The 27,432-nt window shown below is 43.7% G+C and overlaps 1 protein-coding gene across 3 annotated transcripts; it reads right to left on the reverse strand.

The window, feature by feature from the left end:
• Positions 1-385: 385 nt before the first annotated feature.
• On the reverse strand, positions 386-27,036 carry SEC16A (SEC16 homolog A, endoplasmic reticulum export factor). 3 transcript variants are annotated; one of them, XM_039561516.1, is made up of 32 exons: positions 27,005-27,034; positions 20,518-23,069; positions 19,258-19,770; positions 18,556-18,701; positions 16,136-16,221; positions 15,144-15,273; positions 14,503-14,701; positions 13,252-13,429; positions 12,688-12,830; positions 12,194-12,255; positions 11,832-11,970; positions 11,338-11,580; positions 10,993-11,090; positions 10,372-10,453; positions 10,100-10,217; positions 9,768-9,879; positions 9,392-9,497; positions 8,795-8,935; positions 8,586-8,699; positions 7,782-7,983; positions 7,347-7,589; positions 6,583-6,671; positions 6,033-6,191; positions 5,715-5,792; positions 5,433-5,489; positions 5,152-5,263; positions 4,724-4,861; positions 4,543-4,643; positions 4,078-4,152; positions 3,406-3,465; positions 2,440-2,514; positions 386-2,038 (listed from the first exon to the last, which is right to left on the reverse strand). In XM_039561516.1, exons 2-32 carry the CDS (start codon positions 22,996-22,998, stop codon positions 1,970-1,972), a joined length of 6,549 nt encoding a protein of 2,182 aa, XP_039417450.1. In that variant the 5' UTR covers positions 22,999-23,069; positions 27,005-27,034; the 3' UTR covers positions 386-1,969. The 3 variants fall into 3 exon arrangements, with proteins under 3 accessions (XP_039417450.1, XP_039417448.1, XP_039417449.1); XM_039561514.1 differs by having other exon boundaries at positions 19,258-23,069; positions 27,005-27,036; XM_039561515.1 differs by lacking the exon at positions 3,406-3,465 and having other exon boundaries at positions 19,258-23,069; positions 27,005-27,036.
• Between the last annotated feature and the right edge of the window lie 396 nt (positions 27,037-27,432).

Genomic DNA, 27,432 nt, shown 5'->3' on the forward strand with positions numbered 1-27,432 from the left:
TTTAGAAGTTGCCTAGATTAAGCCTAAAGCTTCAATTTTGAACAGTTCAATGAGCACAGAATCGCAGACTGGTTGGGGGTAGTAGGGAGCTTAAAGATAACCCAGTTCCCAACCTTTGCCAGAGGTAAGGACACCTTCCACAGGCTCCAAGCCCTGTCCAGACTGGCCTTGAACACTTCCAGGGATGGGGCAGCCACAGCTTCTCTGGGCACCCCGTGCCAGGGCCTTGCCAGCCTCCCACCATCCCATCTAAACCTGCTCTGATGCACAAGCACCTTCCAAACAACCAACACTCCAGGCTGCCTTTCCTCACACAGATCATTCCCGGACAAACAGGAGAGGTTCCTCCACCCAGCTCACTGAAACAATAACCACAAGAAGAAAGTAAAATGTGAAAGTGCTCCAGAGCGCAAAATATTTTATTTAAGAATTTACAGTGTCAAATCTTACACTTAGGAAAGACAGCTGCTCCCAGCTCAGAGGGAGCCTCCTTTGAACGAAGTTGTTTGGCAGTCTCTACTGAAAGGAGAAAATAATCAGCAGCCTGGCTGGACTAGAGGAAAGCCAAGTGTCTGATTAGGTTTCAATTATAGAAAAGTAAACCACACTGACTGCTGCTGCCCACGTCTGGAATTGAGTATGGACCAGCACCCAAAGGTTTCTAATCCCCCCAAATAGTGTTTTACTTGGGCTGCATACAAACCTTCTGGAACATACATAAGGCTATCATGATCTTAGAAAAGTGGTGTTATTCAAGAAAAGAAAAAAAAAAATAAACAACTGGGGACAAATACTGGCAATTTCACATTCGTATTACTTCTACTCCTGGGCAGAAATTCAAGTAAAATCAAATAGTTTGGTGGCAAGTTCTAAATAAAATATGGCCTAATGATTTAATAAATATTTAAAAGTTTATTTCTCTCTTTGCAGATAATTCAGATTCTTCAGTGAATATAAACGCTACATATCATGGTTTTCAAGATTTCCTATATTAAACCTAAAGATTTTAAAGTCCATCTGTAGAGGTCTAATCCACCTACTTTTAGTACGAAATTTAGCTGCTACCTATTTAAGACCTTGGTTATTTTAGTAATGGAGATTCAAGAACGGATTATTACACTGATTCTGGCACTCCAAAAAGGAAAAAATAAACAACTTCCAAGCTGTTACCCCCCAGCTGCAGAGTGCCAACAGTTTGAGAGAAAGCAAAGTAACCGTATTGCACTTAAACAAACACTCACTCGTCAAGAGAACAGCGTCGGCTATGATACAGAGCTCCTTCCCACTATACACTTGGCTTTACAGGTAGTCTAAACCACAAACTACATACAGACTAGGAAAGATCCAAATCAAATTAGGATTAGATTACAGTCACAGTTTTCATTCAATATAGGTCGATTTATTTGGATGAGCTGTGGCCCCCTCCCCCCTCCCAAAAGCCAAACCAGCACGAGGCATCTCCTGGGCGAGCCTCTCCCAGGGGAACATCTCTGGCTCCACGCTCTGGCTGAAAGCATCACAATTGTGCATGGTCCTCTTAAGGCCACAGTGTTATCTTACAATGTGGACATGTTTTCTTTTTTAACCCCTGCTGGGAGGGGAGCATCCTTCAGAAATTAAGGAATCCCTGAAACTATGTCTCGGAAGGTCACACTAGTAAGGTTTAAAATAAACTTGAGGAATAAATTGCCTATGCAATTTACAGGTTTTGTAACAGACAGCAACTATTTCCTCTCTTGTGTCTATTCTTTATCACAGCAAAGCTATTTCTAGCCAGGTTTTGAAAAGGAAAAGTTACATATATTTCATGTTTGGTAATGGTTTGAGTAGATGAGGTGCAAGCGTGAAGATCACCCATCATTAAATTTCTGTCATGTCAACTGCAGCTGATGCCACGTGCCATAAGGCTGAAGAGTTCTTTGCATACTCAGAACATGAGTGATGATTCCAAATACAAAGCCATTGTATTCTACTTCAATGTTGGATACTTCCTCTGTCCAATTCTTCCCAGTCTTGAACTTCCAGTGGCTGCAGGAGACTGAAAAAAAGAACAAGAATAAACAAAATGTTCTGTAAAAGTGTCATGCTGGAGACAAAATTTTAAAAAATTTGGAATAAAGTTTTGAATGGAAACTTGTTAAATTGAGCAGGTTCCAGACTGATCTTTGCGGACATTTAACACTATGTGGAACAACCCTAGTTGGTAGAGCACAAAATCATGTTTCGTTCAAAATATAGAATCAGGCTGGTTTGGGTCAGAAGGGCCTTTAAGGTACATCACATTCCATCCCCTGCCATGGGCAGGAACACCTTCCACCATCCCAGGCTGCTCCAAACCCTGTCCAGCCTGGCCTTGGACACTTCCAGGGATGGGGCAGCCACAGCTGCTCTAAGAAATGTTGGATAATAAGGAAAAAGAAAGATGAGGCCTTTACTCACTTGTGCAAATTGAGAGGGGTTGTAGAACGGTACCGCTCCTGCTGAAGATGCCCCTGAGGGTGGAACAGTGGCAGGCTGGGAAGAGAAAACACTGAAATTAGACAAGGGCAGAGCTCCAGTGCCTCTCCAACATGGTCTGCTAAGTTATACAGAGCAGATATTTACAGGATATTCATAATGCCAACAACATGGAGAGCGCAGCCTATTGGAACAACTGCAGAGTGCTGGTACAGTTTGCATCCAGATCCAGAACAGGACTGGCTTCATGTAAGAATTGGCCAAACAATGTCACATGCATCAACTGCAAATAGCTCTGCAGATCCAAAGCATGCAAAACCAACACAAGACACCAGTGCAACTCCACTCAATTAGTACCTTCTGCCTTTGTTAGTACACCTCAGGACTTGCCCCAAAAGAAACATTCTATGTCAGGTTTTGCTTTACTAAGAAATATCAGAAAGGTTTGTGTCACCCCTTTGTGGTGACCCCACAGCTCTGGAACTCCCAGCAGATGAAGCATTCCTTTAATTCCTACAGGGACTTTTGCAGATGGTTTATTACCAAATTGAGACTGGCAGCAGCAGAATGACCAAGTTTTGCTTGTATTGAGTCTTTTTAGGAGGTTTGTTGGGTTTGGTTTGAGGATTTTTGAAGTATTTTGTTTAAAATCAACTGATTTCTTTAGTATCCCAGAAAAAAAAGATGATGAAATTATGTGAATATCTTAGGAACATAAATAAAAAGCATGCCTGGATTACATGCACTCTCATAAATACACAAAACTGAAGACCCTGTTTGAGTGTAAAAAGGAACACTACATCATGATCTACTTTTAATGATATTTCTGTGAAATGAGGGGGAAATGACTAAAAGTAGCATTAGTATTTGAGCAAATGCAAAATAAAGGGGGGGGGGGGAGAGGAAGTAAATAAGTTAACATAAATGAGAATGGCCAGCCACATGTACCTGATTAAAATGCTGGCTTACTTCACGTGATAATGAACTCATTGAACTAGAGCGCGAAAGCTACAAAACAGCAAGAACACACAAATACAAAAAAACACAAATAAAAAAAGTCGTCATGCATGTCACTGCCCCAAGCTTTCAGTTGTTTTATTTCATTGTCAAAGTCTCACTGCCAAAGGTTAAACCAACTTCAAGTTAAAAAAAAACCAAAACAAAAACAAACGTAAAGCCAGAAGTTAGTTTAAATCAAAAGGACTTCTTAAAGCACGAAACTATGTAGGTATAGAAAACATTAAGTAGGAACAAAGGTAATGTTACTCTGCCTGGCACACAGCAATTTGTTTTCCTTGTGTCTTGCACTTAATATTAGTGAAATTATATGCATGCATGGAGGCAAGAAGAGACCCTTAAACTGCTACTGATATTTTACCCTGAAAAAGGCTTTTAAAAGTACTTATGTAGGAAAAGGAGATCACAGAATGTAGGACATGGAGGCTGAACTTCTCATATGGGCTTAGAGGTCTTTTCTGTACAATTCTGGAGGCAGTCAAATCCCATCTTGGCTACTCATCAGCCACTGAATCAGTTACTTGTTGTTTTAGATGGCCCATTGTAAGATCATTACAATTAACAGTAAAAGTCATTAATTAAATACTTTGCAACAAGCCTTACCTCGCCTGACTGGGAGCCATCAGGGTTAGGAACAGGAAGTCCAGATCCTGGAGGAAGGGCTGCAGGGTTTAAGTACTGAGGAAAAACAAGGCACTTCTGTTTATCACTGTTACTGTGAGGCTATTTCACACTTCCCTAGAGATCCCACTGAAGCAGAACAATGTTACAACACATCAGGCAGGTGTAACAGGCAGTGTAAGACTCTTCCCGTATTCTTGGGCCCTTTCCTGGCACATGCTGCACCCATGGAAGCTGCAGCCCTGCCAAATGAGGAAATGCAACCTCCCACTTCCATTTTCACGTGCATTCCCCTTCTCCTGTTCTTTAAGTAAAACGTTAACCCACAGTCCCCACAACAATAAAATGCTTTATGTACTGTGGCTGTGAAACTGCTGCTCAGAATCATGAGGGGGGGTTTGAATAAGAAGTTTGAGTTCTATCCACAAGACATTCCTTCTAACCCACCTCTGGTTCCACAGCTGCAGCAGGGTCTGTGTTGGTTTGGTTTGCAGCTGGTGTGTGCTCTGCTGCTCCACTCCCTTCCACGGGCTGGGATTCCCCTGGGACTGCAGAGGAAATAGGATTTAGCCAAACACACCAAACCCATAAACAGCCATACAACCTCCCCACACTCGTATCCACACACCTGAGTTTGGAACAAACACGTTGGCAGGAATGGGCATTGGTGCCAAGGGGGCAAACAGGTCTGATGGTGCAGGGACAGCACCACTTGCCTTGGTGCCCCCTGGATTCAGGACATCCACGTAACGGGCTCTGTTTCCAGCTAAACCAGGAACAAAAATAAGCCTTGTGTTAGTCATGCCTGTGTCTACTTTGAAGTTTGCTGCTTAAAGCATCTTTCAGGATCAGAAAATAACACTCCAGGGACACAAACAGTAACACACCCAAGTCATGATACTGTGATGGCAGTGCAGGAGCTGGGCACGAACAAAACCAGCAACAGCCACAGTTCCACTGAGCTGCCAACTGTTCCCAAACAACCCTGGAGAAGTCAGGACTTCTGCCTTCATATTTTATGCAGAAAAGGTCTTAAATATCAGTGCTGGCTGTTACCTGCTCTCCTGGAGAACACATTGACAGAGGCACCAGGTGGGCCTCCAGGCCCAGGGGGAGCAGCCTGAGCAGCTTTAGGAAATCCTGTTGGAGGTGGTGGGGGAGGTTTACTCTGCAGGGAGACAAAAAAGAAAAAAATCCAATCACATCGTTGACTGATGTTGCACATTTTAATCCAGATCAGTAAAAAGCAGTTCTTAAGAGCCAATAACAGATAAAGAAAATTCTGTGCCTAGTTTTTGTTTTCCACTTGGAAAAATCATGAGGACTCAGGTTTTTACCTCTTCTTCTGGTTCATCCAGATTAACCCAGCGTTGTTTCTGCTCATCCCAAACAATCTAAAAGAAAATCACAGTCAAAACCAAAGAGCTCAGAGCAAGCTGCTAAAACAGTTGAAAATAATTGTAACTATTTTTTAAAAAAACCCCAGTCTTAGAATAAAAATAATCTTCAAAGTTTTACAGTCATTTGTTTACTCATCAAAACAATGTTCATCTGTCATCCAGGAGAACATCAGAACAAATTCAAGTGTATAAAGGTTTTTGTGATTTTTGGGGCCTTACTGATTTGTTCTTGTCATCTGGCAGGTGAGCCTCATTCTTTCCTTTTCCCATCAGCCAGCGAAACCAGGTTGCACCAGTCTGAAAAGAAATTCAATCTACTCAGTTAATTCTCTCACCACTGTCTTTACAGGCAGGTTAAAAGAAACATTCATGCAACAACACATTTTCTGTTAGGGACTTCAACTCTGAGCCCAGAGTTGCACCTAATAAACAGGAATAAACAATTTAATTAGGACCTCTTAAGTACCGTGGACTAGGGGTGACCACATTTACTAACAAATCTCCTCCAGCTGTAGATACCTTTCTAAGAAATTTTACCTTTTTAGGTGCTGCCTCCTTCTTTGTTTCTTTTTTAGTCTCTTTCCCTGCAGGAGCAGAGGGAGGAGGAGAGGGTTGTTTTGCTGCAGAGTTGGATCTCTCTCGTCCCACAGAATGAACAGAGGACTCTGAGGTTGTTCGGGATCTTCGCCCATAGCCCTGCGTAACAAATACACAGCAAAGCACAAAGTTGTCACTGCTGCAGTGATGGATCACATTTCATCTTCCTAAAAAAAAATCCTTCTTTGTAAAATCCTTTAGCAGAACTGATCTAAAAGTTAATACACCTAAAGATGGATCTTTGTCCTGGAGCCTAGTTAAGATATAAAGCCAGGACATAAATGCACAATAAACAAGCAGCTGAATATCTGACACAACATTAATTTTTTATCAAGAATTTCCACACAATTAAAGACATTTAATCTGGTTATTTGGGAACTTCTAAAAACCAAGCTTCAATTCTTGCTGCAGAATAACACAGAGCCCCCAGATCCTCTTGTGCTTGTATGGTGCTGCAATGCAGCTGAAGAAATGTATGAAATAACAATACCATATTAGCCATTCTGCCATAGAAATCATCCTCTCTCTGTTCAGGGAAGGAGTTTTGTGAAGGAGACTCTGGGGCAATTCTCTGCATTCCTTAAAAAAGAAATTAGATCATGTTAGCAGGGACACACACCAACCAAAGAACCAACAACAAACACCAAAGCCCCCAAGCCCCACAATAGTTTTAAGGCAAAAGTTTTCACCAGTTATGAGTTTTGTGCTAGAGAGAACCTGGTCTTTTAAAGAATGAGAGCTGCAATTGCTGTGATTTTTTTCCCTCTCCTGTCTGGGTTTATGTTTGTTCTAAACACAGGCCAGAGCAGGCTGAGGGATGCAACCAGCAGGATGGAGCAGTTAAAGGTTCCTCATGTCTCAAACTCTACCAAACTTAGGTTTGCCTCCTTCCACACATGTCAGGCTCTGCTGTCACAGAAATGAAACTTATCAGGGTCCCAGAAGCTCACATCCAGAGGCAGAAATCCCTGATACAGACCCTGGAAACAGAACTGCCAATCCCAGTGCACTCAGGGATGATCTGTCAGGGTCTAAATCATGATCTGCTGAGTCTGACCTCACTCTTAAAGTAAGCCAAAAAAGCAGGATGAATACTACAACTTTCTACAGATGTTTCTATACCATTACATGGTGTTTGTAAATTCATTACCCAAAACATTGACTATTTTTTTAATACTGAGATATTTTGAATTATTCCCCAAAACACTTTATTCCCCTTAGAAGGAAGGAAAGCTGTTTATTAAGATCCCAGACCTGTTTCCAGGTTTGTCTGCTCTTCTGACCGCGGTTCCATTTCTTGTGGTGGCCCTCCTGGGGGTAGTGTTGACCCTAAATACAGTGGGGATGGTTCAGTTCCATAGGGATTTGAAAATCCTTGAGGTACAAAGCCAGATCCTGGACCAAGAGGCTGAGGAGCCACTGGGTAGAAAGGGACACTTCCCTGGTCACCAGGAGGAAGAATCATGGCAGCTGAGCCATCAAGGACAGCCTGAGGTACTGCAGCATGAAAAAAAAACCAGAGTTAAGAGCTATAATTAAACAGAAATTCCAGTGTGAACCTTTTACCCTATGAATGATACAATGAAGAAGTGAAATCTCCCTGTTCCAACCAGCCTCTTAAGTGGTTTCTTCTATCAAAAACCCGAAACCTTTGTTTTCTCTCTGTCATAAAGGACGTGAAACACCAACCTGAAGGCATCAGCTGCACGCTCTGCATCTGTTGAGCCATATTAGGTAACAAGGATGCCAACAAGGCATTTTCAGCACCTGGACCCACGTCACGGCCACCTCCCCCATCACACTGACTGGCACGGTCCAGTTCAGAGCTGGGAGTGCTGCATTCATATGGAGGGGGAGTGGATCTGTCTGTGTTATAGGCTATTGCACCCTCCTGCATGAAAAAGCAAAATATTATTAACTGAACTGTACTAGACATTCAGTTCATAACCAAGGGAACACAGAGCAAAGCAAATCTTAGGTGTGAAAACAGGTTTTTAGTGTTAGTCAAGAAATGAACTGTCAGCCATTTATAAGCCAAGTTCAACCAATAATTTAAAGAGTTTATTTGTTTTTGAATTGAAACAGTTAATTGGCTCAGGGTTCAAATTGCTAACACATCTCTTTAAATAAATGGCAATTCTTTCCTTTCTGTTATAATCTAGGAACACTAATTCACACACAATTTTATGACAAGCAGATCCCCTGCTTACAGCAGGAGTTACTGCAACCTAGTGAGTCTTGCAATTCTCCTTGCATTATGGTATTAAGAAAAACCTGTCTCATACAACTTTAACTATTCTGTATTGAATCTCAGAGCACTAAAGTGTGGCAAATTCACTTGGTTTACATCATAACATTTGCAATTTATGACATGAGTGTATAAGGTCACTTCCCACGTTTCTGTGATTAGCAGTGTGAAAAAAACATTTTGGAAACTGGATTTACACTAATCCTTTAAAGAGAATAATTCATGCTGAAAAGCACACACTGTACCTTGATCTGTCCATCCACATGTCGAAGTGTTACTAACCAGGAGGGTTCAATAAAAGATTCCTGTTCTGGTTTTTCTTTTATCTGAGGGTCAAACAGGCGCAGCTGGGATGACATCTGAGGAAAAGAACCATTGCGAAGTGTGAGTTCATCAGCCACAGCTTCCCACCTACAATATCCAGCCACGAACACTTCATTCCTCCTCCTGGTACCTGGATTAGCTGGCCAATCAGCACAGGGGAATAGTAATGGGGATCTTTCAGGACAGTTCTGGAAATCACTTCACAGTAGTGGAAAGCCTGGGCAGCAAGGCCCATCTCAGCCAGCCGACAGGCATAGATGAACTTGAAAACCTGGGGGAGGCAAGCAGGACAAATAAACCAAGTGTTCACAACACTCTGAGTGGGAACAAATAAAAGGCACTCTGGCATTTCAGCTGAAAGCTCAGGTATCTCATTATCACATCTAAAATTTAAGGAACAAGCATTCAATTCTCCTCTTCCACCTAATGCATCCAGTGGAAGTTGTCTATTTATCTACAGCTAGTGCCAGCAAATTCTGCTGGATTTTTCTTTTGGAATAGAGAGTTACAATAAAAAAAGTTAAAATTCAGAAGTTCAGGATGTAGAGGTGAAAAAAGTGAAAATGAAATGTGGCAAACAGGGAAACAGCTATATTACACTGCTATCCATGGATATTTGATGTCATAGCAGATAAAATATTTGCCACACTGACTACAGCACATGAAAGATTAAAAGCATGAAATCTGCCAAAACAGAAACCAAACCAAAACAGGAACAGCTCTTCACCTGGAAATTGGGCAAGCAGCCAGGCTGACTACCTAGTGACTGTGCATATTCATAGGCTTCTGTTCTTTGAATGGCTTCATTGGTGGCAAACTTTAAAAACGGCAAGCTGTTTCAAACAGGAGAAGAAAAATATTATTTGAGTTTATATATGTTGACAAGAAACACAGATCTGTCGGTGTCAGTCACACAGCTCTGTCAGACACAAAATATCAACAACTTCTACAAGACACCACATCAAATAGTTATTTCAAAATCAGCTGCTCCTTGTGAGGACAAGGGGAGCAATGCAATTCAGTCTCTCAAACTTTCATTTTTGCATTGAAAAAGTTGTGTTTAAAAAAAAAAAAAAAAAAAAAAAAAAAAAAGAAAGCCAGACCTGTGATTTGATCCAATTAGGACAAGCTTTGTTGTCTTCCTTGTGTAAACTCCAAACCCAACTTGGGCCATAAGGTAACAAAAATGAGCAGCATCCAGCAGGCCTTTAGAAGCTGCAGAAAAATAAAGAACAGAGCTCAGGATATTTCAGTGGCACATCCTTTGTCCTGTATTGTTTGGCTTTGCATTCAAATGCTTTCACAATAGAGACAAGCCCATACAAAACTGCTCCACTTTATATTTTATGAAGAAATTGCCTGTTTTCAAAAAACATAAGCTGAGCAATCAAAGCTTTTCCTTCAGTCATCACCCTGTTCATTCCCCAAGAGTTACCAAGAGTGTCTCCCATGGTAGCAATGGTCCTGGATTCCAAGTCCACATTATTGGTCAAGTTGGATAACACCATTGCTAGATGAGGCCTCCAGTCTCCCCATTTCTCATCTCCACAGCACTAAAATTAGAAGAATTACTAGGTCAAATCAGTGACTGGAGCTCTGCATGGCTAAGTGTTTCAACCTAAAAATGACCAAAACAACTTCTCTGACATTCTAGGAAGATTTCTGTTGGGAACTCCACTCCTCCCTGCAGCTCCCAGTGAATCTTACCGTGGATGCAGCTGGCATCCTTCCAGACATGAGCTGGTAAACAGTCTGCAGAGGGTCATTAATTGGGAGACTGTTGGCAAATCTGCAGAGACATTGCAGAGAAAAACAAAACACAAACATGGGGTAAGCAGTTAAAATGTACTTCAGCTCTCAGTGGCAATGAATCTAACCTAGTTCAAGAGAAGGAAGTGCTGTGTGAAAATACTACACTGAAGAAGAAATTGGGATAACGTTCAAAAGTAAAACATTCCCAGTGAACTGGGTCTGGCACTGTAACACCAGTCAGTCCAAGCTAGGAAAAACCTCTGGATTCTCCCCAAGCCAGCTGACTTTAACAAAACTGACAATTGAGTTTTTGCAGTTTTTCCCAAGCAAGGCCACAGATGACATTGTTCAAATACCCCTTAAATGGAACAGGTGGCAGAAAATAACTTCTCAGGTTTAATAACTTCTCAGCCAGAAGACCCCAGAATAAAAAGTAACAAATGACAAATAAATACACAGTAAAACTAAGGCATAATTCTTGCATGAACTACTATGGATAACTCATGATTTTGACATTCTCCACCTCACTAGCAGAACAGGCAGCCAAATTTCACTAATCAAAAAGCAACTCAGTACCTGGTCATCACTCTTGCATGTGTCCTGCTGTCCATTTTGCTGGCAAGGAGCAGAGCATGACCCCACAAACCATGCTTCATGGCAGACTCCAAAGCATCCTAATCAAGACACAAATTAGCTTACTGGGAATAGCTTCACATATTACTCACCAAAACAGCTATGCAGTAGTAATTTGTGATCAAATCAAAATATGTTTGTTCAGATAAAAGCTAGAAAACAAACACTATTTTGCTTTAGATTATGAACTGTAGGGCAAAATATTTTCTGTATCAGTGTAGTGCAGTGCCATGAAATATTATACGCACTACAAATGTTGCAAAAGTAAGTAGCAGCACAAGCACTCACTTTCTTACGGCCATAAAGCAGCAACTCCCTGAATCTCTCAGTCTCCTTCTCAAAACTGTCAACTGTGGTTAGAAGATTATCAGTGAGAAATGAGAGCTGGGCTTCACCAGATTCCTCTTCCACTTGTTCCAAAGCCTCATTAGTGAAATCAATCAAATTTGCCTCATTAGGGGACTTCCCAGGAAGCCACACTGTTTTATGATCTCGGAGCAGAAGTTCAGCCAGGTCTGTTCCCACAACAGTCTGTGTGTGTGGAGAGAAAACAAAAATTGAAAAACCTGTTATGTCAACACTGCCTGCATTTTATTTGTCACTTCAACAGCAATATGTGAACATCAGCACCTCTGAGCAGCTGCAGATGAGCGCCCAGTTTCCACATTCCTTCAGCCTGTGAACTATTCCATGACTATAACACGTATTCCTGATCTTTACACAAAAACTACTTGTGAACAAAATCCTTTAGGGCAGATAAAAACTTGAGCAGTGAGACATACCCCATTCTGCCTGCACAACAGTACAATAAAGTCCCAAAGAAGACTTGCAGATTCTTTGTCAATTAAATTTTCATTCTTAAAGCACTGTGCAGCTTTACTTTGTGCAAAATTAATAACATCCACTTTATGGGTCTCATCCCTGAAAAAAAAAAAATAAGAAAAGAAGTTTTTAATGAGACATATATAAACATTCAGGTCATTATGTGTGATTAGTCTGAGGAATAAATTTAAAGCTCCTGTATTATTTAAGCAGGCGAAAAGCCACAAATATTTTAAGTCAGTTTAAATGCTGTAATTTACAGGCAATGAAGAAATTATTTCTGAATGCTTTAAAGTTATTTCTGGAAACTGCAAGAACATACTTAGCAAGAGGACCAGGAAAGGCTCTCATCTCTTCTTGCTCTGGAGAATGCTGTAACATAGTCTGAAACACAAATATAATCCGTAAGAAATTCTTATACCTATGAATTTTGCTTTTTATCAATAAAACACCCAGACCTGAACATAACCCATCATGTAATCAAGCCTCTTTAACAAAATACAAAGGGTGACTTGCAACCTGCTCAAGGATGATAAATTATGAAATCTACTTTACATGGAAGTTACTCTGTACATCATCCTGGACAAAATTATAAAGAGCTGGATGATCTCGTCATGACTAAGTCATCTCTCAGAGGAAAAGAACTTTTAAATTTACTGTTTTATTTATGATTACAGCCCAAACTGGTAAAGATACATGCAGTGACATTAAAAAAAAAAAAAAGAAATCAGGATGTTATAGATTCAAGTTCCCTACTCCCCTTCCAAAAGAAGGACCTTTATTCCATTACTTCCCATTTTTCCTTTTAAACTTTACCTCCATGCTGTGGATTTCAACCAGAGCTGGCTGGCCCTCAGAAGGCAGGTTTGGCAGTGCTTTTATTAAGAAGCCCCCAGGCCCAAACCTGGCACAAATATGAGGCACTGAAAATTTCTCAGGTGTTGAGGGCCTTAAAGGTGCTGAAATTGGGAGAAAAGATAAAATAAGAACAGGTTACTATGTCTTGTAACTAAGTAAACTTGCTGATGTATTTACCCAATTCAATAATTCTGGAGTATTAGTGGAAAACACTCTGTCATTTAATTTGGCTGAACTTTGTAAGAAACAATTAATCAGTTCCTTTATAGTCCCAAAGTCCCACATCTGAAGATTTGCAATAACTAGAAAAGTAAACTAAAGAACTTTAAAATCCACTTATTTTTTTCAATGCAGGGGCTTTGATTGTTTGTATCAGACACATTTCTGTGATCTCTGTACAAACGTGTAACACATCTTCAAAGAGCTAATGACAGACATCAACAGACTTTGGAAAAGATTTTCCAGAGAAGTGTTTTGCCTCTATAGCACAATGCTTCCCCTCCTTCCCCAGCGTGTCCATACCTTGTTCCACAGCTGACCAGCCCGTTTCAGCAGGGTAGCCATAGTCTGTAAAAGGCTGCTGTCCATCAAAGCTGGGATCATACCCTCCATAGGGATAATCCGCATGGAGCGACACTGCCTGCGCAGGGGTTTCATAGGCATTACCCGTTAGATCGTGATTGCTCCTGTAGAGCTGGCTCTAGACAGATCAGATCAGTGAGGGTTAGCTGGGAGCTTGGAGTTACACACAACAAGCAGCACTGCAGACTGTGAGCATTCCCTCCTGACAGCTTCCATTGTCAATGCTCCTTGGGAACCAGGCTTACTGCACCACTGCCTTGCAGAAAGCCACCCCGCGAGATCCTTCTGTAGCACAGGCTACAGCAGATAATTAATTTATCTTTGTCTTCTCCCCCAGTGTTTTTACCATCATTTGATCTGTTCACATCCAAGCACGTTCAATTCTCTCACAACAGAATTTCTATGTTCTTGCGTGAAAAGCATGAGTTCTGTTACCAGCAACTGTGAGTCAGAATGAATGTTCACCTCTGCTGTAACAGACAGAGTCTCAACAGAATAAACCCAACAAATGCCAAATGGCTTCAGGTGCCTAAAGATTAATGCCTAAATGATTTCCAGTACTACTTCAAATATTACTAAATGAATTGGAATTCAGACTGGGAAAGTACCTAAACTTCCATGAAACATGGGGAACCAACTACAGGTAAAATGACCCATTACATGAGCAAAAAGTGTACCTCAAAAATTAGCCAAATATTCTCTGAGGTTTTCAGGTATCTGTAGTTGCGGTGTAAAGTGGATGAGTAATCAGTTAGCTTTGGTTTTTGCTTTTAAAGTCAAAATAACATCATACAAATATGGAGTTAGTCCTTTAACACATCCCAAGTTCAGTAACACAGTCATGCTCGTGATGAGAAAAATGACATGACACAAAGCCAGGCACACTGTCCACTACAGCCAAGCACAGGGAAGGCAAAGTTCTCACAAACAGCAAATGGATTCAGTAGAGGAAATTTTCCATTTCTGTGTGTGTAGCAACTTGCACAGCTGAGTGCTGATTTTGGTTAAAGTTCTCTTGACAACTGTGACAAATATTAAGTTCAAAACGGTATTAAAAACCAGCCTTAACTCACAAAAATTTTCAAAACACACATTCCCTGCGCTAACACCCAAAATATTTTCTTATTTTCTAACGCTTCACCCACTCCCAACAGAGGAAGTGCCAGGTTGGTGTGTGCAGCTGGAACTCACTTGCTGGGAGCGAGAGCTGAAGCTGCTCTGGTGGCTGTGGACGCTGCGGGAGCTGCGCAGGCTGTGGCCGGAGTGCTCGCTGTGGACGCTGCGCCGGTCAAACTCGTCCCCGTAGGGATCCCTGTGGGGCTCCGAGTCATCATCAAAGCTCCCGGTGAAACGGGGATCGTATCTCCAGTTATCCTCGTAGCGGTCATTCCTGATGGACAGACAAAGCAGGAATGAGCACGGCCAGCCATGGCCCCCAGGGAGGTGACTGTCAGGAAAACCAGACCTCACTCCAGAAGGGTTCTTAAACCACTGCCTACACCGAGGTTCTTGTTACAGCAAACAAACTGACATTCCTTCAAGGAGTTCATCCTGAATATTCAAGATCAAGACCAACATCATACTCAGAGTCTGCTCTAAAAACCCACAGAATGTTCAACTAGCTTGAAAACAAGTGCTGCTACCTCCAATCCTTCTCTCAGAGTGATGTGACAGCTCATCTGGTTTCCTTCAATGACCTATGTTAAAGCTACAGAAAGGACTAGCAGCACTGTGAAATTTGTGTAACACTGCATTTTAGCAGTCTGTGCCAGAGAACCTGCTGCTCCAGCTCTGGAAAGAGCACTGGGAGAACGTGGATTGACTGGACAAACCTGCTGCCATATGGATATGCTTCTCTCTTCTGGTAAGGGTTGTGTTCAGCATCATACCAGTACCTCTGGTCATAACTTCTAGGGTCTCTGTACCTGGGGTCATATGGGTATCGTTCCCAGCGACTTGGATCTTTGGAAAAGAAAAATAAATGGTTCAGATATTGGTAGCCTTGGCTATCATCTTTTTCTACTTCTTTCTCTTTAATTACAAACTGGTTTGGTCCTGAAGCACAGAGCAAAACCAAAGCAATGTACTTAAAGCTATGTAAATATGTCCACTTCTTTTTAGTTAAAAAAAAAAAAAACCAACAACTTTAAAGATCAATTTTACACCTTTTAGAGAAAACATGGTTTTCTCTAAAAAGATGGTTGTTATAGTTAGTTACTCTTGAGGGGTCAGTGTTTGCCATCAGATCTTTTCTAACACCTTTAAAACTCAATCCTGCTATCTGTTATGACATTCACAGAATCTTTGTGATCAGTCTGCAGACTGCCAAGCAAAACATCTCAGGATGTGGACAGATGTTGCTTAAAACCCTCCCAGGCACTACACAAGCAATTACCTCCAGACTCCCAACGCCAGCATATCTCAGTGAGCACTCAGATAATGATGGACAAAACCAAAATCCAGTCATGAGTCAACTTCTGTTTACAGCCACCTAAAATTCACTTTACAGGTTTGCCTGCAGGTCACACACCAAGGACACACCCCAGTGAAAGGCAGACTGAGGTGAGGAAAAAACTTATTTTATTTTCTATTTACTACTTCTACTGACCAAAAAACATACAGGAAAGATGGAGAGGTATTAAGAACTGAAGTAGGCAAAAAATCAATTTTCAGCAAGCATAATTTTAGTCTTGCTGGTCATTGAAAGGACACCAGTTATATTCATGTGGGTTCTCTGATCTTAAAATTTCTCTTCCCCATAAATTATTGTTTAAATCTGCAATTTTCTATGGCAAAAAAATCAGAGTTCTTTTTGACACCTTACCTCCATAATCATAGGAGTTTGGGTAATAGCCTGAATAATAATCACTCCATCCACTTTTTCCATAATAATCTTCTGTATACCCTTGCCTGAAAGAAAGCACACAAGTATAAAAAAGTTATTTCACCTTAATCTCTTCTAAAGTCAGCAGGAGGTAGGAAAAACTCTATGCCACAACTGATTAGATAGTTTCATAGTTAAAACAATGCATTTCCAGAAAGTCAGGGAATCATAAAATTAAGACTTTACAACCCAATACAGCACTAAATTGTTGTGTGCCATCAAAAGCTGACAGCCCTTAGCATACAATAATTTAGTGGCATTGTAAACTGCTTTGGTGATAAGTTTAATTACTTACAGACAATTAATCACAAAAACTACTGCTATAATTAGCATCCTTTGAACTGTCTCAACAGAGAAGTCGATAATTTAACAATTCATTAAGAAATAATGGCCACTCCAAATTTAATGGTGTTTTATTATACAGCTTCTGATGAAGAAAATACTCATTTACAGAGCTGATTGTCCAAAGGAGCACAAAAACATGGCTAAAACCAACACAGCAAAGTAAGGGTCAGCGCACAGAAAAAAATAATTAGCATTCTTCTGATGGAAAAAGAAAGATGTGGCCATTGCTCGAAAAATCATGAGCCTTTATTAGATAACATTTTCAGGTCATCATCCTAGAATTTCTGAAAAAAGCCAGAGGATGAATGTTAGATGAAAAATGCAGTGTCTACATGTATGCACATAAATGTATATATATGTATACATCCATGGATGTTTGTACCTCCACAGGTGCATCACACTCACAAACACACTTGTGCATATACACAGAGCAGGTGAAGATATTTAATGCCAGTGTGAAGTGATGGCAACTTCCACGCTTCCCTACAACTGAGAGTGCAAACTCCAAAGCGGCCCAGCGAGTCAAGGAGTGTGGGAAGTCTGCTAACACAGCACTCACTCTGCAGAGGAGGTCTGATCTTATCAGATCAGGTTTAGCCACCCAACCAGTCTCCCCAGTCTCCCCCAGAGAGATCCCATTCCCTCCCCCAAGCAGCGTTTACAAAGCTGCATCACCACCATTGGCACATTCAGGGCAGTTTCACACACACACAGCTCTGCTGCCCTGCAGCTCCTCACCACAGCCCCTGTCTGACTGCACTGGCACTCACACAGCAGCCCTGACAGAGCCACTTCTAACAGGCTTTGATCTGCCCACTGCCACATACAGAAACTTCAACCCCTTCTAAAAATAGTACCTCAGGAGGGTACACACGACAAGTGCTACTAGAGGTTATCATCTCATTTCAAGAGCTCACAGCACACTTAAATTCACTCATAAAATGGTAAAAGTTATCACATGGAGTTACAGGCACTGTTTTGTGCTCCTCAAGACTGAAATACATCTATAATCTTCTGCAGGTGGTAACCAAAATGTTGTATTTGTAATTTGATCACTGCTCCATGAGTGAACTACAAACAACGGACAAATACTACAAAGGGTTTAATAATTTCCAGAGAGGTAACTGGAGTTTCTCTGTTAGAAACTGCAAAACCCCTCAGCAGATAACAACAGTAACATTTTGCCATTAATTGAAGTTCATACAAATAACTCACACAATAATCATCAGAAAGCAGCAATCTCTTCAAGGGAATTTGCTGTTTCTTTCTTGAGAAATACTAGAGATTTAATCCTACTTTTATTTAACATTTTCAAGGAGCATCTGAACACATTGTTCCCCTCTCAAATTTCTTTATTTCATATTAATCAGACAGATCAAGGCTTTTAAGTTTCCCTAATCAAAACCTGCAGTGAAATGAGTGGGTGGGACGGGCCCACACAGCACCTCTGCCATCCAGACCACAGCCTGAGAGCTTTGTGAGGAAAGCTTATCCACAGCTGAGGGAACTGTCACACAAATGGACCTGACACAGCACCAGGATGTTGTCACCTGACTCACCACTCTCTCTTCTGAGCACCTGAACCACTGTGTATCCATGGTGCCTGCAAGGCAAACCCCAACCAATGGGCAAAAGTGCCATTCATTAACAGAATGAAGGGCCCCTGCTTAAGTGCAAGGCAGAAAATAAATGAGTATTGACTAACAACCCATGGCCTGCACTGCTCTTTCACAGCAAACATCAGCACTGAGGCCATAGCAGTGACTTCCTGTCTGGCAGAAACACCAACAACCCCCAGAGAACTGAATGAAAGGAATAACAAGGCTCTAGCAAGAGAAGAGGCTGTGGAATTGTATCCTCTCCAGACGTGGCATTCGATACCATCCGTCCCTATGGCAGCACACAAAGAGGTTTTGAATTCCTCCCTGTGGTTTGTGCTGTAAAACTCCAACAGGCATCACTAGAGTCTCTGCTTTGGGGTATCCAGATCTTGACTCAATTTAGGAATTACACACCTGGAGGAAGGTCTGTCAGAGCAGTGGCTGGCCCTGGAACTGGGCCGTTCAGGCTCGGGATAGCGATAGCTCCCGGGCTCCATGTAGGCAGTGCCGCTGCCGTCGTAGTGTCGGTACCGGGGGTCGTACTGCCCATAGCTGTCCTCCTGCAAAAGGCAAGCACAGGCAAGGGAAGAGGCTTCACACCTCCAAAATAACAGTTAAACCCAAAAAATTTCACCATTCACACCACAACGGTGATACCTGAAGAGATGCAGATTAATAAACTATAGTTTAGCTTTCATTACTTTTTGTGGCAGTCATTAATATCCTCAACTTAAAGAAAAAAACCATTATGTCGGGACTAAAGGCAGTTCAACCTCTCTACTAAATCATCAATAATTCAGGCAGCAGACAGGAACCAAATTTGAGCACCTGGACAGCCAAGCCCATTATAACTGCCAACTTCTTCCAAAGAACCAAACAAATTGCTATGAGCTGACATCTGTGCCAACTGGAACTGATATCAGGAACTACTTAAGCTTCCATAATCTTTGCAGTGTCAGTTTTGTTACTGCTGTCTGGATTTTCCCTACGCTTAAACACTTAACATGAATGCTCTGCTGAATATTGATCATGACACAACTGTTTAAATTTGTAACTCAGAAATGAAAATTAATACTACATACTAAGGGGAGAGGAAAGGGCAAAATGAAAACTTACCATGTAATAAAGGTGAGCTGCAGTCCTGGGGTCTGCAGGAGGATAAGGTGGTGGATATGGAGCCTGGTAAGCATCGTAAGGATGTCTGTAGTAGTAGTAAGGGTTCTGGGGTGGACCGAAGGCTTCCTGAGGGGTCTGAGGTGGGGGTGGACGCTGCAGGTCTTGCTGCCCATTGGGTGGGACTGACTGAGCAGTGGAGGCAGGAGGGGCTGGGGCAGCTGGAGCACCTGGAGGCTGTTCTGACACCGGCTGCTTCCTGGGACTCGTCTGGTCGTACCTTGGCTGGGCTGAACCTGCCTCTTGTGGTCCCCCAGGCTGGGGACGATTGCCCAGCACCTGGCTCTCCCCCTGCTGCATGGCTTTAGCCCCTTTGGAAATCTGGGAGTCTGGAGGAACTGAGGACTGCCCAGATGTTGGTGGCTGCATTTGAGCTGCTTGCATTTGTGGTTGGGGTGGCAGCGCTCCCTGTGCAGCTCTGTCTGATACAGCCTGGTGCTGTACATCTTTTGTCACCTGTTGATAGAAATGTTGTTTGTCAGGCACCTCGGGACGCACCTGACCAGTGCCACCGGCCGCCTGTTGGACTGGAGCACCAGAGGGTGACTGACTGTGCACCTGCACAGAATTACTTGTGCTGCTTTTCTCCAACGTCCGTGACACTGTGAAGTCGAGCACTCCAGCAGCTTCTTTGCTACTTGATTGACTTGCAGAATTATTAGCCTGTGCTATGGAATTAACGGGGGGGACTAGTCCACTTGCACTTCCACTGGGAAGATTTGTCCCAGGAGAAACAGAGGAGTTAGACCCTGGCTTGCTAGCAAATTCAGGAACGAGGCCTTCCATATTAACATTCTTTTGCCCTTCTGGAGTCAAATTAAGAGGAGTTTTCATTAGCAAGTTTGCAGGCTGATTAGAAGAAGCATCAGAAGAATTAACAGGACTTTGTAATAAATTATGTTTTAACAGATTAGTACTTGGAAGTGAATTAACTAAGAGAGATCCAACTTGCATCACAGGTAACGGCACGTTTTCCCCACCAGCATGTGAAGTTTGGGGACCCATTGCAGGCTTGTCCCCAACTCCAGAGTCCTTCATTGGCTGATTGTTTTCATTGTTGCTTAGCTGATTAGATAGAGAAATAGAAAAATTAATTGGCTGAGCCAAGTTATAGCTTTGATTAGGCTGAGCAATCAGAATAGGTTGATTTTGCAAAGACTCTGTAGGTGGAGAAGACAATAAACTTGCATAACCAGAACTTGCCTGAGACTGAAGTGCCTCCTCTTCTCCCATTTTGGGAGGATTCTCAAGATTTTCAAAAGTTATATTTCCATCCTGGGAATGCTGCACAGCAATAGTCCCTGGTTTGCATGGCTGCTGATTAGACAGGCCTTCTTCTGGTGGCTGAATGACTTCCACAGTCTGTTTGGCAGGTACATACACCGCAGGAGCAGCAGGAGCTAGAAGGACATTTCCCCCAAAATTTGGTAACTCATTGTGAGCCCATAAAGTTGTTGCTGGGCTATCACACTTCTTAACTGCTCCCTGAGCTCTGGTTGAGGACCGTCTCTCAGATACTGATTGTATATTTTCCACAACAGGTCCAGAGTGCAGCGTATTTCCAGCTTCCCCAGTGCCTGCAAGAGGCCCTGGGTGTACCTGAGGCATGTAAATTGTTTCCAGATTATCTGGTGGCTGTTCAAGATTGCCAGGGGATGCAGCAGGCACAGCTGTGTTCTTCTTGATATTCTTTTGGTTTGAGTGGTTCTCTCTTAATTCAACCACCATCTTTGCTTGGTCAATCTCTGCAGGTTTTATACCAACTCCATGGGACCTCACAGGTTCAAAAGAACTATTTGCACTTGTCTGAAACACTCCTGTAGGCTTAGGAGGACTTGGAGTGGGAGGCTGGGATAGATTGCCATGGTAGTTCTTGCTCAGGTTTAGCTCACCTGAATCACCTCCCAGAGGAGAGGAGTCAATCTGTTTGAAGAAGCTGGCAGAGGATTCCTCATCAGGCTTCCCAATTTCCTGCTGGATAAATGTACCGACTTGCTCTGGGGGCCGTGCTGAGCTGGAAGTGCTCCTGTGGCTAATGTTGCTGTAGTTGGAAGAGACACTGTCTGGTCGGACAGGATGAGGTAAGGAATCAGGTGCCTCCAAGTTTGGTCCTCCTTCAGCATGGCTCACAACAGCGTTCTTGGGAAGCATCTGACCCGGGAAGGATCCGTACCTGTACGGATCAGGACCAGCAGCAGGGGATGAAGCACTGATGTTCTGTGGTTCACTTGGCAGCACTTCCTGATTCTGAATGCACTCCAGGTTCTCCACATTTTCGTACTGGGACCCAGCAGCTGTGTCACCTATCTGTGCCTCGTCATCACCAGCAAACAGAGAGTGCTTAGCAGCCTGTGCCTCCTGATGACTGGCAATTTTAGGGAAGTACTGAACATCCATTCCTTTCTGTACCATCTCACCAGCTGAACCTGTACTGAGCTGTGCCTGAGAGAGAACATTGGTTGCCCCCTGCTGAGGATGCACAGGCTGGTGATACAGGGAGGCCAAATTTGGCTGACAGGCATCAAACTCTGTTTTCTCCATTACGTAATTTTTTTCAGATGAAAGTATTTCTTCATTTTCTGCTTCATCCCCTTTGAAAAACATGGAGAGAGTTCCTGGATCTCGATCGGTGGGAATAGACCTATTTGATGTTTCAGACATAGCTGGAGACTGGTTTTTGGGGTTGTTTTCCTGAGCTGTGGGAAGGACAAAACCAGAGTCTTGCAAAGGTGGCTGTGGGTAAAACTGTTCCTGGTAAGGTTGGCTTAACCAAGGGTTAGTCATTTCTGTGTTCTGCCTAAACACATTTCCAGGCTGGATGCTGTTCATGTGATGACTGCTGTTTGCAGGGCCATTTTTCCCATTCTTTTCACAACCAGCGGATAAAGGCGCTTGCATGATGTTTTGTGGAATACCTTGGTGTCCAGGACCCTGCGGGACATTTGTGTGTGGAGGAGGGTGAGAAGTGCTGACAGAAGGCTGAGAAACGTTATGAACGTCAGACTGAGGAGATGGCTCAGGATAGGGCACAAAATTCCGAACTGGAGACTGCAGATTCCCTGGGACAGGCCTCCACTGGGACCCAGGCTGCTGGGGAGGTGGTGGGAAGAATGCTGCTGCATTGGGTCCTGAAGGTGCATCATTTGGATCTCTGCCAACATCCTGTCTAGCTCCAGGTTTGTTTGCTGCAGCCACCATTCCAGGATGCACACTGAAAGAATTTTCCACTGCTGCTCCTGGGTTATAATGCAACGGCACTGCAGGCCCACGGAGTCCGAGATCGGCGTTGGGATGCCCTTCTGCAGCACTATTTATAACATACCCCGGGGACGGAGAAGGAACTGGAACATTAGAAAAGGAACTGGTGCTTATCCCTGCTTGAGACACAGGAGCTGACAGAGACATGTGTGGTCCATGAGGATTGTCCCCGGCACGGGAGGGCAGCGGATGCACGAGGGCTGGCTGTGGGAACGCCAGTGCGTTGCCCTTGGATGGATTATCTAGAGGGAAGCCCTGTGGGGTTTGCCTGCCAAAGGCAAACGGGTCTGTCACGGGCTGCACCGGGGCAGCTGCGGCGTTTGCCCGTTTGCTGAGCGGGCTGTTCCTCCAGTACATGTTCCGAGCCACGCTGGCGGGAGGAGGAGGAGCCGCTCCCGCTGGGACAGCCTGCGGTGGCTGCTGCATGGCGGCCCTCTGGCAGGGTCACACGGTGATAAATCGGCCCTGGAGGCAGTAGAGAGATATTGTCTTCTGCCCTGCTGAGACAACACAGGTACAAGTCAGTTCCCTTTCTCATCATATATGCAGCGCTTAAGCAACTTTTATTTTAGAAACAAAATCAGTCGAACAATTTGAAGTGGAAAGTATCTCCCTTCTCCTCAGAACACATAAGAAACTGACACACTCCATTAAATTTCTAAATCCAAGTCCGGCATTAATGAAGTGTAAGGCTGTGTGGCATCGATGCACATTATTTAACAATTCTACTAACAAATATATCCAAGTAAGACTAATTAAACACAGTTCAGACCTGTACTAGTGTCAAAGCCTCCAATGGTATCCCACTGTTACATTTCCCAGAAATATGCATCACGGAGAGGACAGCAACCAGCCTAGAACAGAGCCTGCAGCACCATGTCCTGCTCAGTTTAATTACGAAGAGTTGAGAAGTCATTATCCAACTCTAATTCTGTTAGAGATGATTTTCAGCCCTGATGCACTGGCACTCCATGTGAATGGACCTTTTCACAGGTAAAATGAGAAGCATCCCAAGAAGGAATTCATCAGATGTTATCACCCTCAACAGTCCACTTTTGGTTTAACTAAGAAAACACTGTGTGGTACAGTATTGTTATTTATTTTGAGAAAGACAATTGGATCTTCATCACAAATATCGTCTCTTCTAGATGAATGCTGCACTGCAAAACTCAATTTAAGGATAGAAAAACAATCAGCTACCCCCACCTATCAATGACCATTCTCACTTTAACACCAGCGGGACTTTGGCACAGTATCAGGGTTACAGCTGCGTTTCAGGGTGGAAAGGACACGCTCGGAAGTAATCCAACTCCAACTCCAAACAATACCAGTGAGGAATCTGGTACACAGGAAGTTCAATAAATTCATCAGGGTGTCTTTTTCAATTTTATCACCACTTAACAATCTGGGGAGGATGGAGGCTGACAAAACCAGAGGAATTCATCAATACTCGTCCAGTGGAGCCCAGTGAAGCCTTAGCAATATGTGATAATCCTGTTTTCTCATAGTACACAACAAATATTGTTTATAATATGCAGAGTGAAGTAACCACAGCAATGGTTCCATACCAGATGCACTTCTGTTTATGAAAGAAAAAAGCTGTACAATTCTTATTTGGAGTTCTTCTAAGATTCAGCATCTTATCAGCACGAGTAATAAAATGGGAAGCCAGAAAAGTCAGATGTTTGTAATCAGGACAAACTTCTAGTTTCTAGTTATCAAAAATACTACATGTATTTCATAAATATTTATACCTAAAAATTCCAATAAAAAGCACACTGACAGTACCACAACACACAGACTTTACTGGACATCAGTACAACTTCTCCTAAGGAAAACTCTCTCCAACAGCCCTGTGTATAACCCAGGTCCCTCTTTCAGAGTCAATACAGACTCTCAATTTCTTCCCTATATCCATATACTCCATAGCCACATCTTCAGTTAAGACTCCATAAACCTGTGTTTTATTAAGATGGGAAGGACAACACAAAACAGATTTCAACAGAAGCATTAGAGCTCCATCAGTTTCATGCAGTACTTGCAAGTGCCTTCACCATTCTTTTTAAAGCACAGCTGCTGAATTCCATCAAGGAATGCTTACAAAAAGGTTTTAGGACTTTGCAATCTTTTTGCCTGTTACAATCCTGAGGTGAAGGTTTTCCAGCTGGCCATGCTTACCAACCTTGCTGCCAACCATGTTTCCAGGAAACCCTGCCTAAACACCCATCCCAATTTCCACGTGCTTAAGGAACCTCTGGCTGTTCTGGGCATCCCCATTCCTTTTTCATTGTGTTCTTTGTTGTATTAAGCAGACTTTAAAAACTCCTCTCTCCCCTCCAAATAAACTCCTGGGTTTATGCAACGTACTTTGGACTGGGGAGGAAAAAAGCTAATGAAACCATCTGCCAAGGCAGTTATGTCCTGGAAAGCACAAACTTCACTGAACAAAATATTGGTATCTACTAAATAGTTCTGTTTTTCATGGAAAAGTTGTTTCTGAAATACAGCTGAGCACAAAAGCCAACTTAAATACCCACTTCCAAATGTCTAATGTGGGCTTTACTCCTTGCAGTGTCTCATTAAAAAAATCCTAATACTTTGCCATATTTTTGTAACAGCCGGTACCAGTAATTAGCTAATTAAAATAAGTGTAAAGTCCTACTTTAAGGCAGAACCTGCCATTCCTCTAACAGGATCTTTGATGGTGCATAACAGAGGTTCAACACAAGGGATCAGCTTCCTCAGAAGCAAAGTTAATATTAACAGACTGCACACAGTAGTAAAAGCAAGCAAGATTTGAGGAACTGAGTCCAAATAAAATGAACGTGCCCATGTCAGGTAATTTAAACAGAAGATAACTCAGTGCTACTGACCCTCTCTTGTGCCTCATCCAGGATTAACGGAAATGCTGATTTTAAGGAATTTAGAAATAACTACACAAGTTAAGAGCAATCCATCTCTGTTTTATCTAGTTTGGAAATTCTTAACTTTCAGCCGGTTTTTTAATTAATAAAGCAGAGCAGCCTGCTAAACATGAGTCACCAGGAGTAACAATTGCAGAAGGTGTTTCCAGGCATACCAAGAAAACATTGCCAACGAGGAAAAAAAGATTAAAATGCTCTAGACAAGGCCATAAAAATAATTTCACCTAATGAGCTCTATAGCTTCATCTATAAAGAAATAATTTCTTTGATGGGACTTAGTTATTAATTTAATCCTATCTAAATAAATTACTCTTAAACAGAATAACTATGCCCCCAAAGCAGGTTACAGAGGACTAATATTAACTCTCATCCTCACACATGAACCAAATGATAAATAACATGTTCACATACACAGATTCCTAATGAGAACAAAGTGACAAAACCCCACTGCAATCTCAAATACAGGAACAGCTGGAAAAAGAGATTTGCAGCTTTAAAATCAGCAACTACTTTTTCAATTTTATCTTACGCAGACAGCTGCGCATCTGCACACGTGTGGGTGACAGATTGAACACGTTCTGCATCATTCATGCTCCTGACAGATTCCTACCGGGCTTTTCCTACAGCAACCAGAGTTACAAATGTTATTCTGTTAAAACGTAGCCAACAGGACAAGGGGGAACAGCTTTAAACTGGCATAGGGCAGGTTTAATGAGCTCAGGAAGAAATCCTTCTCTGTGAGGGTGGGCAGGCCCTGGCACAGGGTACCCAGAGAAGCTGTGGCTGCCCCTGGATCCCTGGCAGTGCCCAAGGTCAGGCTGGACAGGGCTTGGAGCAACCTGGGACAGTGGAATGAGATGATCTTGAAGGTCCTTTCCAACCCAAACCAGTCTGTGACTCCATGAAAACAGCTCTTTGAGAATCAAAAGCACAAAAGCAGCACAGAGCACTCCCGTTTATTTTGAAAGGAGCCCGACTACCAGTTCTTTACCCCAGCAGCTCCCGACGCTTTCAGGCAGCCGCACTCCTGAGTCAGCACCAGTTGCAGAGACCTGTGGCACCTGACAGCTCGGAAAAACAGCCCTGACCTGGGACCAGCGCTGCTGCTGTCAAAGGGAATACGTGATAGCCAACATCAGACGGTACTTTCTCCCTCCCGCACCCCACGCAATAACCTTCGGACCCCCGCAGAATGTCCCTGTCCCACCGCCCCACTCCAAACAGAGCAACCCAAATCCTGCGGGAAAACCCCCGGGCAGCGCAGCCCCGCGACTGCGGCAGCGCCTTCGCCCCTCTTTGCGGCACCACAACCCGCTCCAACCGGGGCGGGGCGCCGAGCCCAGGGCTGCGGGACCCGCCGGCTCCTTGCGCTGCGACAGCCCCGAGGCCCACCCGGAGGCACGGCGGGGTTGGCACCGGAGACACCGGGGCCCGCACCTTAGGCCCGGCGCTCCTCACGCAGCCCACTCGGGACCCGCGGCCCTCCCTCCGGGCGCGCCTCGCGGTACCTGGCAGCCCCCGCCGGCGAGGCCCCTCAGCAGCCCCCGCCGCCCCTCACGACCCCGGCATCGGCCGCCGCCCGCCCATCTTGGCACATCCGGCTCGGGGTTCCGCCGCCGCCGACGTGTCACGGCGCGGCGCGCGATGACGTCACGGCGGCGCGCGCACCCGGCTGTGTTGCTGTTCAGTGCAGAGAAACGGGGGGCGGGACGAGTTGCGGGTTCGAGGCCCGGCTGGGCGGCTCCATGTCACGGGTTCGAGGCCCGGTCGGGGCGCCTCGTCCCGGTGCCGACACGGTCTCGCTTCTAGGCCGGGGTGCGGTGGAGCGTGTCCCCGTTGCGGGTCCCGTTGCGGTCCCGGTCCCCTCGGGTGTCCCGGTGCGGGTGCAGTGGCGCGGGCGGCCGCCAGGGCGGGACAGAGTTCCGCCGGTCCGGTG

This window comes from Corvus cornix, chromosome 17 (assembly GCF_000738735.6).
Source record: "Corvus cornix cornix isolate S_Up_H32 chromosome 17, ASM73873v5, whole genome shotgun sequence".
NCBI lineage: Eukaryota > Metazoa > Chordata > Aves > Passeriformes > Corvidae > Corvus > Corvus cornix.

Coding starts and splice junctions, on each gene's coding strand:
- SEC16A (XM_039561514.1), bottom strand. CDS start 22,998: ATGCAGCAGCCACCGCAGGCTGTCCCAGCGGGAGCGGCTCCTCCTCCT. Junction 8,936..9,391: donor GCTGCTTGCCCAATTTCCAG/GTGAAGAGCTGT, acceptor TGCCTCCCCCAG/GTTTTCAAGTTCATCTATGC. Junction 2,039..2,439: donor ACCCCTCTCAATTTGCACAA/GTGAGTAAAGGC, acceptor TCTTTTTTTCAG/TCTCCTGCAGCCACTGGAAG.